General features: G+C 43.2%; 2 protein-coding genes across 17 annotated transcripts in view; one reads left to right on the forward strand and one right to left on the reverse strand.

Moving 5' to 3' along the window:
* CBR4 (carbonyl reductase 4) overlaps positions 1-12,713 on the forward strand; it is a 105,720-nt gene that overhangs the window by 84,730 nt on the left and 8,277 nt on the right. The gene's annotated exons all lie outside the window — the stretch shown is intronic.
* Positions 1-12,713, reverse strand: part of PALLD (palladin, cytoskeletal associated protein) — a 382,518-nt gene that overhangs the window by 40,231 nt on the left and 329,574 nt on the right. For 13 of the 15 annotated variants that reach the window (XM_023636320.2, XM_070261396.1, XM_023636319.2 and 10 more), the window contains one exon: positions 2,444-3,079. In XM_023636320.2, coding sequence (XP_023492088.2) covers positions 2,444-3,079 — 636 coding nt within the window. Of the gene's footprint in view, positions 1-2,443; positions 3,080-11,872; positions 12,230-12,713 lie in introns of those variants that run through there. The other 2 variants (XM_070261405.1, XM_070261403.1) reach the window with 1 other exon arrangement.

The raw sequence follows: 12,713 nt of genomic DNA on the forward strand, positions 1-12,713 counted from the left end.
CTACTTCACTGAGTCATGTATTATCCACCTATTTACTGGCACTTGACATATATGGCAAAACCAGCTAACCAGAGAAGTAAAACATGTAAGTGAAACTGAATTTGCTGTCATAATCACCACAAGCTCCCAATGAAATACACACGAAAATAATTTAGGATTCATTTGACAATACTTTGGCAGTTCCTACAAGTTCAAGGATGCCAATTAGTCATGGCAGCCCTAAGAGGGACACACAGTCTTTGGCAAATTATTTGGGTTATTATTATGGATAAAGAGCTATCTTTTCCTTTTAATTCAGAATGCAAATGAGGGATCCCACAATATACAGAGAAAAAAATGTTTCAAAACTCACATGTATCAAACCAAAAGGATGAATTCTTCAAGTGTGTGTGATTTAGCAACAGGAAAATTCCTTGAAGACAAAAGGGTAGCCATATTATAATGGCTTAGGCTGGCACAGAGCTAAAAATCTGCAGTGTTGTATTGCCACTTATCTTTGGTGTCACAGCACCTAACTATCTTTGGGTATAGTTTTCCATAGCCACAGAAATCAGCATGACCTCTCCATTAAATTTTAAGAAATGGCCAGAGCTACTGGACTATTGTGATAACAATTCTAAAGTATTTTGACTCTATAAATGAGTAGCTGTGATAGATATGGATACGAAGCAAGTACTTCTGTTACTTGAAGTAAGCCCTTAAAACTGCTTTTCTCCTTAAGAGAATTTCAAAGTGAAAGATCAGAATGAAGCAGTGCATTTTCACTTAGATGATAAAGGACGTGACTACCCAATGCCTCTGATAGACTAATCTTTGATCAAATTCTATATGAGAAATATTAGACAGATTATTTATATAGTATTTATACTATTTCTATTATTACTTATACTTATTTTCCTGGGGAGCAGGATTTGGTACTATTTCACAGTGAGAGCGGACAAAACTGTCATGCAAAAAACCCTACTTCTTAAATCTCTCTAACAGTTCGCTTCTTTGTAGCAAGATAACTACTTCATTTCCTAGCAGCCAAATACAAGTTCAAACAGAAAAGTAGGGAAGGAAGACAAAGGGTTTCTCAGGCAGGTTGACTGCCTCAACTCTCAGTAGAAGGCCAATCATTACTAGAGATTCCTCTCCTTGATTTGACTTACTTATGTACGCACTCATTTGACTTAGATTTTCCCAATAAGGATTTGAGAAGAAGCCAGACTTCATCATGTAATCAACATTTAGAAACTGGCTAACAAAACAAGACTAACTGAAGCTCCCCAATACACCTTGTCAAAGTCACACATCTTTAAGGTGGCATTAGTACCTACCTCCCAGAATGGAAAACTTTCATTATGAATGAAAACAACCCGACTTCTAAGCTCTTCCCTTTTTATTCATTAGTAGGGTTCCTTCTTTTCTCTCTGAACAATACTGGGATTCTGGCAAACCCTGAAGTAGGATTGCAACGGGAAGACTCGAGATAAGGGAACTGGCCTGACCTTTGCTAGGAACTTTTTGGAACTTTTCAGTAAAATGCATATGTGCTAGCTTTTCCTCCTCCACAAAACGTGCCAAACACCTGTATGATATATTTCTTTCGAAGGCTTTACTGTACTTTTGTAGATGACATGTTAGTTCTCTTCATACATTTTCTATCTAAAGATTTCAGAGGGCTGCCGCATCATCGTGACTATGGAAGGATGGGTATTAGAGAATCTGCAAATAGAGGACCCGAGACAGAGGAGCCCACTGTTGGCCAGGGACGCCATCATTTTTCCACTAGGTTGCACATGCCCTCACTTATCCGCAACAGCATAAAGACATTTACATGTTTTTCCCCCTTCCATTCAATTACTACATATATGTAAAGGCTTCCTTCTTAATTTTGTTAATTTAGATATTTCAAAAACACTTAAGTGTATACCTAGTACCCAAGCCCCTCCAGAGCTATTGTAATGGTGATCTGAAATACTAGGATACGCAGTTTGGTGGTAAGAGCATGGATTTGGAGTCAGACAGACATGGATTCAAACCTCAGTTTGGTGGCTCTGTTACCCTGCGCAAATTACTTAGCTACTGGAAGCCTCAGTTGTAAATGGAGCAATGACACCTCTTTGGAATGTATCCAGTGAGATAACCTATGTGAACTGCTTAGCACGGCGCTCAGCAAATGGTAGCCAAGGCCACTATCGTCATCATCATTAAGAGCACTGGGCACTTCCTGAGCACAATCCTACTGCTGAACGCAGAAGAAAAGGTGTCGATCTAGGTAAGGGTAAGGGAGCTATGCAAGAACAGCCTGGTGAAGCACCTGCGAGAAAAATCTAAACACTGGATGGAGGGAAGGATGTAAAAATGGGACAGTGGTACCCCCGGGTGGGAGGTTTCTGGGCACATTTCGGGAGGGCCGCGCGGGGCGGCAGTGCCACCGCGGGCGGGTGGCGGCACTCACACGGGGGTGACGCCCTTGGGCAGGCCCAGGGCGTTGACGGCCGCCGGCGCGGGCTGCGAGGGGAGCAGGGCGCTGAGGAAGGCCGCGGGCGTCTGACCGGGCCCGAAGCGGGCGGCGGGCGAGGCGGGGCCCGGGAGTGGCGGTGGCGGCGGCGGCGGCAGCGGGAACACGTCGGGCACCGGGAAGGCCGTGGTGGGGCTGAAGACCGGCGGCGGCGGTGGCGGCGGGGAGGGCGAGCCCGGGTACCAGGCGGCCTCGGCCTCGGCGCCGAAGGGCTGCGCGAAGGGTGGCGCGGCCGGCCGGCCGAAGGGCTTCAGCGTGGGCGACAGGGGCGACGGCAGGCTGGACGAGCTGGGGCTGGAGGCGGGCGTGCCGTGGCCCGACGCGGGGCCCAGGTTCTGCGCGGCGATGAACTGCTTGGGGCGCGCGTAGTTGAAGGAGCCGGACGACTGCATGGCGGGCGCCGAGCGGGAGGCGAGCGCGCTCATGGGCTCCGGGGCGGCGGGCGCCGCGCAGGCCGTGAGCTCGGGCAGGGCGGGCGGCGGCGGGAAGGGCGGCGAGGGCGGCGCGCTGCGAGGGGCGGCCTCCTGCTCGCGGCGGACCTGGTTCTGGAGCTGCTGGAGTTTCAGAGGGTCCCTGCAGGGAGAGAGAAGCGACACCTTCAGAGAGGGCACCGGGAGGCAGGCTCAGGGGCAGTGAGGGGCGCCCGGGGATGCCGGCAGCAGACGGTCCCCGCGGCCTTGGGCGCGCGCCACCAGCCTGCATGGGCAGCCTGGGCTCCATCCTCAGCCGCGGGGCCGCGTCCACTAAGTACGACCAGCAATCTCGACGCCTGATTCAGGTTTTACCTAAGATGATCCAAACCGGTTTACAAATCGTGACGGAAATTTTGTCTGATTTCCAGGAGCCACATTTCATTTGCATAGAACCAGAAATATTAACAGAAAAACTTTGTGGACATGAATTTTTTAGTCCTCTCATTGGTTGCCAATTTTTGGAAAAAAGTATTCTATCAAAATGAGAAAGCTAAAAGGAAAAAACACTCGATTTAAGTTTTTGGGGGGCAGATTTCGTTTAGTCCAATTTACCTATTGCTGTGCTGTCAACTCTGCATTCAATAAATATTACAGGCTGATTTTGGGGGGGGGGTTCCACTTTAATTTCTGCATTTGTTCCCTAAAAAAATACAAAATTTGCTCTACCCAAAATTTTAGTTGTTAAACCTTGAGTCGCAAATTATATATAAAACTCGATTACATACTGATATTTCGTGCCATTTCTAAAACACAGGCAAATGACATCTCTCATTAACATGTAGGCAAATAAGTAATAAAAATTATTAATTTTATGGTAATGCAGTTCCCCAAGTATTTTCCAGCAAGAGTTTAGTTTTTTTTTTTTTTTTGAGGAAGATTAGCCCTGAGCTAACATCTGCTGCCAATCCTCCTCTTTTTGCTGAGGAAGACTGGCCCTGAGCTAACATCCGTGCCCATCTTCCTCTACTTTATACTAGGACGCCTACTACGGCATGGCTTTTGCCAAGCGGTGCCATGTCCTTACCCAGGATCCCAGCTGGGAACCCCCGGCCGCTGAAGCAGAACCTACGAACTTAACCACTATGCCGCTGCACCAGCCCAAGAGTTTAAATTTTAATTTATGAAAAAGAAGTAAGCAGCTAGCAGTTAGCTAAAATCTTACTCTATCTTACTGAAAGGTTTTCCTGTTTAGCTGAATTTTACATCCAAAATATTTTCCTTTATTCCCGTCAGCTAGTGACCAATGGCTCTCAAAAGAGACTTCAACAGAAGGTGGCACTATAACAAGCAGCTAAAACAGGAGCAATTCCATGAATAGGCAAAGCTATGCTCCTAACTTGAAACCTTTTAGAACTAAAAAACAAAACTCTCAAAACTTTTTTATCCATAGGGATTTAATCTTCAAAATCAAGCTTTCAGAAATTCAAAGCAATAATAGGAAATGAAGATGCTTTCAATTTTACTTCAAAAAGTTGAAAAAGATAAAAAAGCTTTAACTCTGTTAGCAAGCATCATTAGATGTGGGAGCTTCAGCAGAGAAGTCCTAAATTCCTTCCCACGTCTTCTCTAATTATCCAGGAAAGTGATTACACTTAAATCCATGAAAAGACAGAGCAAGAAACACTTTCTTGGGAACCAAAAAGCATAAAGAGAAGGGCTTCTATATGCTTAATCAGCGCAAAGCATCAAAGATTCCAACAACAAAGAACTCTGTGGGGTCCTGTGGAACGTAATTTCGGCGTCTTCAAAGCAGCCACGCCACTGCTGGGATTCACCAGCACGGTCAAGGTCCAGATGCCGTGTGGTTGGGGTAGACTGTCCAGCACATGCGTTCCTGCGTTCACTTATTGGAACTGGCCCAGGAACAGAACCCATAAAAACCACCTCCAGCTCTCCAACCATCCTCCAAGCACTCTCATTCTGAATCCCCAAATGCCCCTTTCTGATCCCCCTGCCTTTACTATCTCTTTCTTATTTCCTAGCTGTGGCAAAATCCATCCCATTCCTGGAATGTTTATCATCAACATTCAGCTGCCTGTGCACCTGGATTGGGGTGACCTGTGTGGCCAACCTCACAGGTCCTGCTCCCCTGTTCTGGGCCAGCCTGGGCTTGCGACGGCCAGAGCCTCAGTTGTGTTTTAAGGTATTTTAAGCTTGGTTTGCCATCAGCAAGTAGCTGTATGTAATGGCTCTGCTGCTATAGACATCATATCACACCCTGTATCTGATGTGAGGATTTGAGGATTCCCTGGCCCCAGGATTAAGGAATGGCTCCTGAGAACCCGTCTTCAAAGAAGCCAGGGTGAGAAAGCCCAAACCATACTGCATTGGTTCTAACTTTCTCCATGGGGTCAAGCCTACTCATTCGGGCATTAAAAAGAACCATGAGGGGCCGGCCTGGTGGTGTAGGGGTTAAGTTTGGGTGCTCTGCTTTGGCGGCCTGAGTTTTGCTGGTTTGGATCCCGGGCACAGACCTATGTGCCACTTATCAAGCCATGCTGTGGCCGTTGTCCCACAGATAAAGTAGAGGAAGATGGGGACTGATGTGTGCTCAGGGCCAGTCTTCCGCAGCAAAAAGAGGAAGATTGGCGGCAATGTTAGCTCAGGGCTAATCTTCCTCCCCCAAAAAAAAAGAACCACCAAGTTTGCTAACGCAAGTGCTCAAAAGCTGCTGAGATACCTTTAGTAGTGACAGTTCAAGAAATTATTGCTGTAGCACTTCAGAAGAAATGAACAGAATTCTAGTGATTTGGCTACTAGCATATATTGCAATGAAGAACTTTGCTAGGGTTTCCACTCTCCCTCATTCTGCACTGGGTGAGGAGTAGAATATGCAGGGAATCTGAGGGGTTGGAGGAAGGAGAGCAAAAACAGTCATGTTGAATCTTCAAGTGTCTGACTTGATTTCTGTGCAAATGGTAATTTTTAAAAATATACTTGAGTTAAATGGATGTGACATCTGGATTCTCAGATGATGAAATGCACAATTCTAAGTCATTTTCTCAGTCCTCATTAAGTTATTTTTACCAAAGTTCATTTTCACAGAGAGAAAAAGGCAAAGAGAATGCGAGGTACCTGAAAGGCAGGATTGCCCACAGCTTTTGGAAATTACTTAAAAGTTATTTGTTATAAAAATGTATCACTTTTCTAGTTTCCCCATTTTTTCTGCTGTCCTTTTTCTTAAAATAAAATAAGAAAATGAAACTGAACTGAATCTCTTGGAAATACTGCGCAAAGGTTGAAAAGTTAGGTTAAGAGTTCTAGACAGCTCTAGTGGCAAGTACACCACTTTGAGCATCATATTGTTCGAGTCATAAGGTTTTGCACAACTACCGTCACACCCCTCCCACCACACCCTCAATTCAAAAAGTCTAAGACACTCCCTGCTCTTACCCCTCCTTCAATTCTCAAGGTTTCAACACTTAATGAAATGAGCTCAGTGCACCTGTCACAGAACATTTACAAATGGGGAAATGGATTTTAAGTAACTTGCTCAAGGTCACAGAGCAAGCTACCTGCAGAGCCAGGTTAGATCTCTGTCTGTCCCTGGCTCTTTTCACTACATTGGGCATGTCAACATAAAAGGACCCTGACCTGCAGTGTGATAAAAAAAAAAAAAATAAAAATCTGTGGATTTTCTTCACTCTTATGCCTTCTTGCAGCCATAGCATCCAGGGCCTTTAGGATCTGAATCATCAAAGTTTTAAATGTTTACATATTTGAGAATATATTTAAGAATATCTGACTTCAAACTTGATTCTATTTAGGGTGAAATGGTGCAAAGATGAGAAGATGGTGGCAGCCCAGGATGGGAATATGTAAATGCTAACTCAGTGGATTCCCCTCCTACACTACAGAAAACCAAGAGTCTTCCGCCCCCCACCCCACCCTAATGGTTTGGGCACAGCTTTTAACAAGAAGAGTTTTACAGATAATTGGATGGGGGCAAAGATTGAGATTTGACAGGGATAAATAAAGAGAGATGTAGAACCCAATCTACTTTCCAGTTCAGTAATCTCTCCTGCCACAAGATTAAAACAGCCTTGGAAAGAGTAACCAGCCAAGTGGCAGTGTGGTATAGGAGAAAAAGGCTAGACTCACAGTGGGATGGTACTGGCTTGGAAGCCAACTCCGCCAGCTACTAACTGTGGGGTCACTATGAGGAATAAACAAGCACAGTGCCTGGTTCATAGTGTGAGCTCAATACATGTTCCACAGCAGAAGAGAGCAACCATGGCAATCCTGGTTACTGTACAAGATGGGTCTTTCAAAAATGGAGATAACGTTCTACTTAGTACAGGGGATTTTCGTCTTCACCTGTTCCCACTGCAAGTACCTGGCAAGGGAACAGCAGTGGCATGTGAGGAGATGGGGAACTGGAGATGGAGGGTGAGCTGCAAGACCAGCTGAGAAGGCTGGCCTCAGCAGCTGCTCCTCGCCCTGCTCCTACTCACAAAGCCACGGTAGGGGTGGGAGATGAGGGACAGCACGCATGATGGACCTGGCACTGGAAGCACCCATTTACAACAACTCTGGGCAGTTGGTAGTATTAAGCCCACTTAAAAATTCCCCATAGGTTAGTGAGGTCAAGTAATTTGTCTTAAGGGCAGAACCTGGAGGTGAAAGGGCTGGTTGGCTCGGAAACCTTGTGCTTCATCATTTTCTCCAAAGTGCTCAGTAAACAAAAAAGGCTTATTAAAATGTTAGTTATTATTCTTCCATATCACTTTTTCTCTGGGGAACTGCAGCCCAAGTTCAAAATAAATGATGTGAAAGTAAACTTCTGGAAAACTGTTATGTAAACTGGAAATTCCCAGTATGTCTCTCTGGAGCAATGTCTGGATTGCAAGAAGTAATTTATCCCCTGCTCATACTAATAAAGATGGAGTATTTATAATTATCTGGAGAAACTCTTGGGATTGTAAAGCTGGAAAACATTTGTGCTTTCAGAATAAATATGCTGTTGGTTTATATGTTTTCTTTCATTTTTTTATTGTGTGATACAGAAGCCATTGTATGATGAAGAGTTAGAATACCTCACTCTCTGAACTGTGTGCTCCTCTGGTCCTGCTATTAATAGGTAGTTTGAAGGCAGGGACTGACTTTCAGCATCCTTACAACACTAACCCAGCACCCTCACAACACCCAACAGAACACTAAATATGGCAGACACATCACTGTCAACGACAATGATGTTAATTTCTAGCTGCAATTTCTATACCTGGCTGAGTTCATCAGGCATATTCAGTAGGGCAGACCTACAATAGGAGGGCCCCATACTGGGACTGGGGAATTTTAAGAATTTTCAAATGAAGGTAGATAAGTGAATTAGGGGATAAACTGCTGGGTGTTCCCACAACATATTCCTTTGTGGCTGGGATTAGCTTAGTATCATATGCATGAGAGAGCTCAATATATTATTTCTGGGAACCTAAATAAAATAGAATATAAAACTCCTACAAGGGCTTCATTCAGTTCATGGAGCACTGATTAAGTTCCATCTATGACTTTATTAGATGAGTACTGCAATTGTCTTTTTCTTATTCCATTACTCCTGCTTCCATTGATCTCTTCATAGAAACTAGGTCCACTCGGTGAGGGTCAATGGCTAACAGCTTGCTTTGTTTAGCACTATCTTCTTATTGCCCTTTGGTAAAAGGTATATAAATCACAATCTTGAGAACAATCATTTACACAATAAAAATGAATTAATATAAGCCAGATGAGATGTATCACACTGGGTTTAGGGGAGGTTATAAGTGCAAAAATAACTATGAATTTAAATACATTCCCCCTAAGGTTGGGGGAGAGGGCAAGGGTAAAGATTTAAATTTTTTACAAAGTACTGTAAACAAGAGAATGTTAAAATCAAATTAAAATTGACCACTGCTTGGGAATGTGTATGTAACAGGCATCGCAAAATGACATAGGTTGCTTTATAAATGGCCCATTCTTTGATCTTTAATTCATTCTGACCCTTTTGTAAATCAGGCTGACTCTCCAGACAGAGCCAGGCCTGAGCACAATTAATTACACAGGAGGTTTCAAGGAAGAAGAGACCCGAGTGAAATCAGCACACGACTTGAGTCTTTTTCAGAAAGATGCGTCCTCTCCACTTAGAGTGAGAACTGCATTTGGCTCCGCTACAAAAAACAGTAGCTCTTTATGTCTTAATACATAAAGTTGATCTCTTTTTGAAGTCATTCCATGTACCATGAGAAAGAGAGGGAGCAAGTGCTGACCAGTTCATAATCCTCCTGGGAACGTCTCTGGAGTATCAAAGATGGCTGTCTCTCTCATGTAACACAAGGAATAAGGACTGAGGGTTTGGGAGACGGTGTTCTGACATGGATCAACACCGACATGAGCTGTTCCTCAGAACTGGAATCCTGTAGCTGGCTTCCCAGATGCAGAGAATTCTCCTTTGGAAGTCTATGGAGATCCAACTCTCCGTGGGGTAAATGGTCATTTGGCTTTTTGAAGGCTGCAGGATGCGGTCCAAAGCATTTACACCTCCATCAGAAGAAGAGGATTTGTATCCTGACGTAAATTGTATGTGATAAGGGACAGGCTCTGACGGTCGTGATACGCCTGATGAATCTGAATGACTTGGAACACTGGCGGTTCAGCCTTAGCCTCTTTCCGGGGAGGAATGTGAGGTCAGGTTCTAAAAGCATCCACTCCACATCATAGTTAAATGCCTTAAATAATTTTCATTTCTATTGCTGCATAGGCCAGTGGACACAGCAGGAAGATATTAGCTGCTGATTCTTATAAAAGCTATGCTAATTTAGTGAACATTAAAAGGAATTAATATGGACTGTTCCCAGTTGAAAATGTTTGGTATTAATTCTTAACATACAAAGATAAAGTACATTTTTGAAGAAAAATCTGTTTTGAAGAAAAATCTGTTTTCCAACCTTTTTTGTCAATGCTTGAGGCAAAATCAGTGATCTCATTTCTAATTGAAACACCAAAGAAAAGCTCTCTGTGAGACAGCTGTTGAGGAAATTTAAGGCATAAAATTTCTCTGAGATTTTAAAGAACTGGGAAAAAAAGATGAACAAATACTTAACTTTCGGTCTTAGAATGCAATAAAGAATTGGCATCTGTTAAGGTTTCATATGGCTAATGTTTTCTGAAATTTCCATTTTATCATTGAGAGGCCTGTGCCATCTCCTCTGTGTCATTTCTATTTTAGTTTATGTTTGCTGAAGGGAATCTATCTATGACGGTGGTGTGCAGTTTGCATTTGTAAGAATGAATTATTACCAAGGGCAAAACGTCGTATGTTTCAAAAGAAATAACTACTACCTACTCACCAAATGGCTTTCTTCTACCAAAAGAACAAGACAGCCGTTCTCAGCCCCCTCTACCCCTTCCAAACCTTTCATCTCCAGTATCTCCTTCTCCACTCACATGTAAGATACTCAATACATATTTGTTGAATTTAATTAAAATCCCCAGATTTCTCTAAAGTACAAAACTAGCTGTTCCCATCAAGCTATAGGGCACTCAAGAAGACATGGCTGCATTTTCCTAAGGGAGTGCAGAGACCACAGCCACTCGCACACAGGTTATTTACAAGCAAGAACACAGAGTCAACAGGCAAGCGTTCAAACAGTTCAACTCCAGTTTGGCCACTAGCTATTCATGACTTTGGATGATTCACTTATTCTCTCTGCGCCCCAGTATCTCAACTTTAAAATGGAAACTTCTAATGTAGTATCTGTAAGGTCCTCATAAACATTCAGACTTTATGATCCTTACTCTTTAGCCCAGTAACATTTAAACATTAAAAAGAAACTAATTTTAAAAGAGTTCGTAAACAACTAACCAAGTCCAAGTATCGTGTGTATTCGTATGCATATATTAACCTCACGCATATGCTGTTTTTACATTGATTTCAACTGTTTTTGAAAAATGAATAGATCACTTTTCGGTAAACAGAAATGGATTTTAAAGGCATTACAGGGGCAAACTAAAATAATTCCACAGTAAATCATATAAAAGGAAGGATACTTTTTTTATACTGTGAATAATCACCACCTAACTGGTGAACATTATTTTTTTTGCTTAAGACAGATATACCTATAGATAAATTCTGTCCAAAAATTAAGAAAACGAGCTTTTGGGTTTGCGTGTCTCCAAACAGTTCCTGTGGGAGTTAGGTTGGATGTAGTTCTACAACAATGTTCTCCCTGAAAAAAATATGTGAACTATTTCAGTGCTTCGGTAACGACTGTTCTGTTAATAAACCTTTCCTTTCTTTCCACCACAAAACTTTTTTTGGCCTTTGTCTTGATTTGGTAAACCTTCTAAAAATTAATTGAAGAGGTATTTCATTCAGCATAAAGATAGGGTTAATTTGTGCTCAATATCTGTAATCCAGCAGCGCCAGTCCCTTCTCTGTCCTCATTCTTGCTCCCTCTGCAGCATCTGGCAATGGGAGCACCCAACCCTCCCTTCTTGAAGAACTCTCCTCCCCTGACATCACTAACAGGACCGTGTTCTCCCACCTTTGACACTGTGCCTTATTTCTCTGATTCTTTTCCAGCTCTCGAGCTATGGCCCCACCAAGACCTAAACTTTCTTTATCTTCTTTTTGCACAAGGAGTCAACAGCACCACCTTCACTTCCTAATCTCTATCTCTAACCCAGACCTCAGTCATGAATTCCAATTCTATCACCCATTTCCATATAACATGAACGTGCTACAAGCCTGTCTAACACAGAGTCCCTCTCATCCCTTATTTAATTTCTCCCCATAATGTCTGATATTCAAAGATTCCCACAGTTTGGTCCCAAAGAGTCCTAACTTCCTATCTCTAACTGCTGCTCTATCTCCACATTTTCATTTTTCCAAATCAGTCTCATTGTTTCCCAAACTCACCTTGCGTTTTCCTTCCTCTTGGCTTTTTCTCATGTACTGCCCTCTTTTGGAAGGCCTCCTTCCACCAGTTTCTCTCTATCCACTGAGGTTGTCTTCATCCTTTGTGCCTATTTCAATGTCTATCTCTTCTTGAAGCCCTCCCTAATAACAGCTGGTGATTCTTTCTCCCTCTTTCAAACTGCTCCAGTCCACCAAGCTGGTATGGCACAGTCAGGGTTTGGCAGTGACATTATCGTCTCACACCCACAAGCCAGATCTCCTAGAGCCAGGCTTGTGTTCGTTGTGTTCCCTTGGTGACTACCACAATGCTTTGCACCGAGATTTCACTAAATACCTGTGAAGAGATCTCCAGGCATCCTTTTAAGAGGAATATGGGAAAGGGAAACAATCAGTGCTCTTATAATAATAACAGTACTTGTATTTCTGGCTTTTTAGTATCGAAAATATGAAACTCCCATCCCCCAAATGAGAGCATTTGTGAACCTGGGAGCGCAGTTCCTAATTTGGCATCTCTGAGGCACTCCATCATGTTCTAGGCAGTGGTAGCCTGTACCAGTGCCCATTTTCCATTTTATTTGGTTATCAGTCAAAAACGCCTCAAGTTTTTGTTTACCTTGAGGAAAAGTGCCTCAGGGATATTTTCAGTACTTGGTGAGAACTTTAGTCGTCCCTAGCAATTCTTTTCTTTAGTAGCGCCCATTCTTCCCATCACTGCAATGTTCTACAGCCACTCTTTCAAAGCATAGACTGTATCCTGAGATAACAAAGTTGGTCCCTGTACAGAAAGAGGAAATGGTTCCCTTGTGTGCCCATTGTGTAGCAGGTCATAAAGACCCAACAG

Source organism: Equus caballus, chromosome 2, assembly GCF_041296265.1.
Source record: "Equus caballus isolate H_3958 breed thoroughbred chromosome 2, TB-T2T, whole genome shotgun sequence".
Taxonomy (NCBI): Eukaryota; Metazoa; Chordata; class Mammalia; order Perissodactyla; family Equidae; genus Equus; species Equus caballus.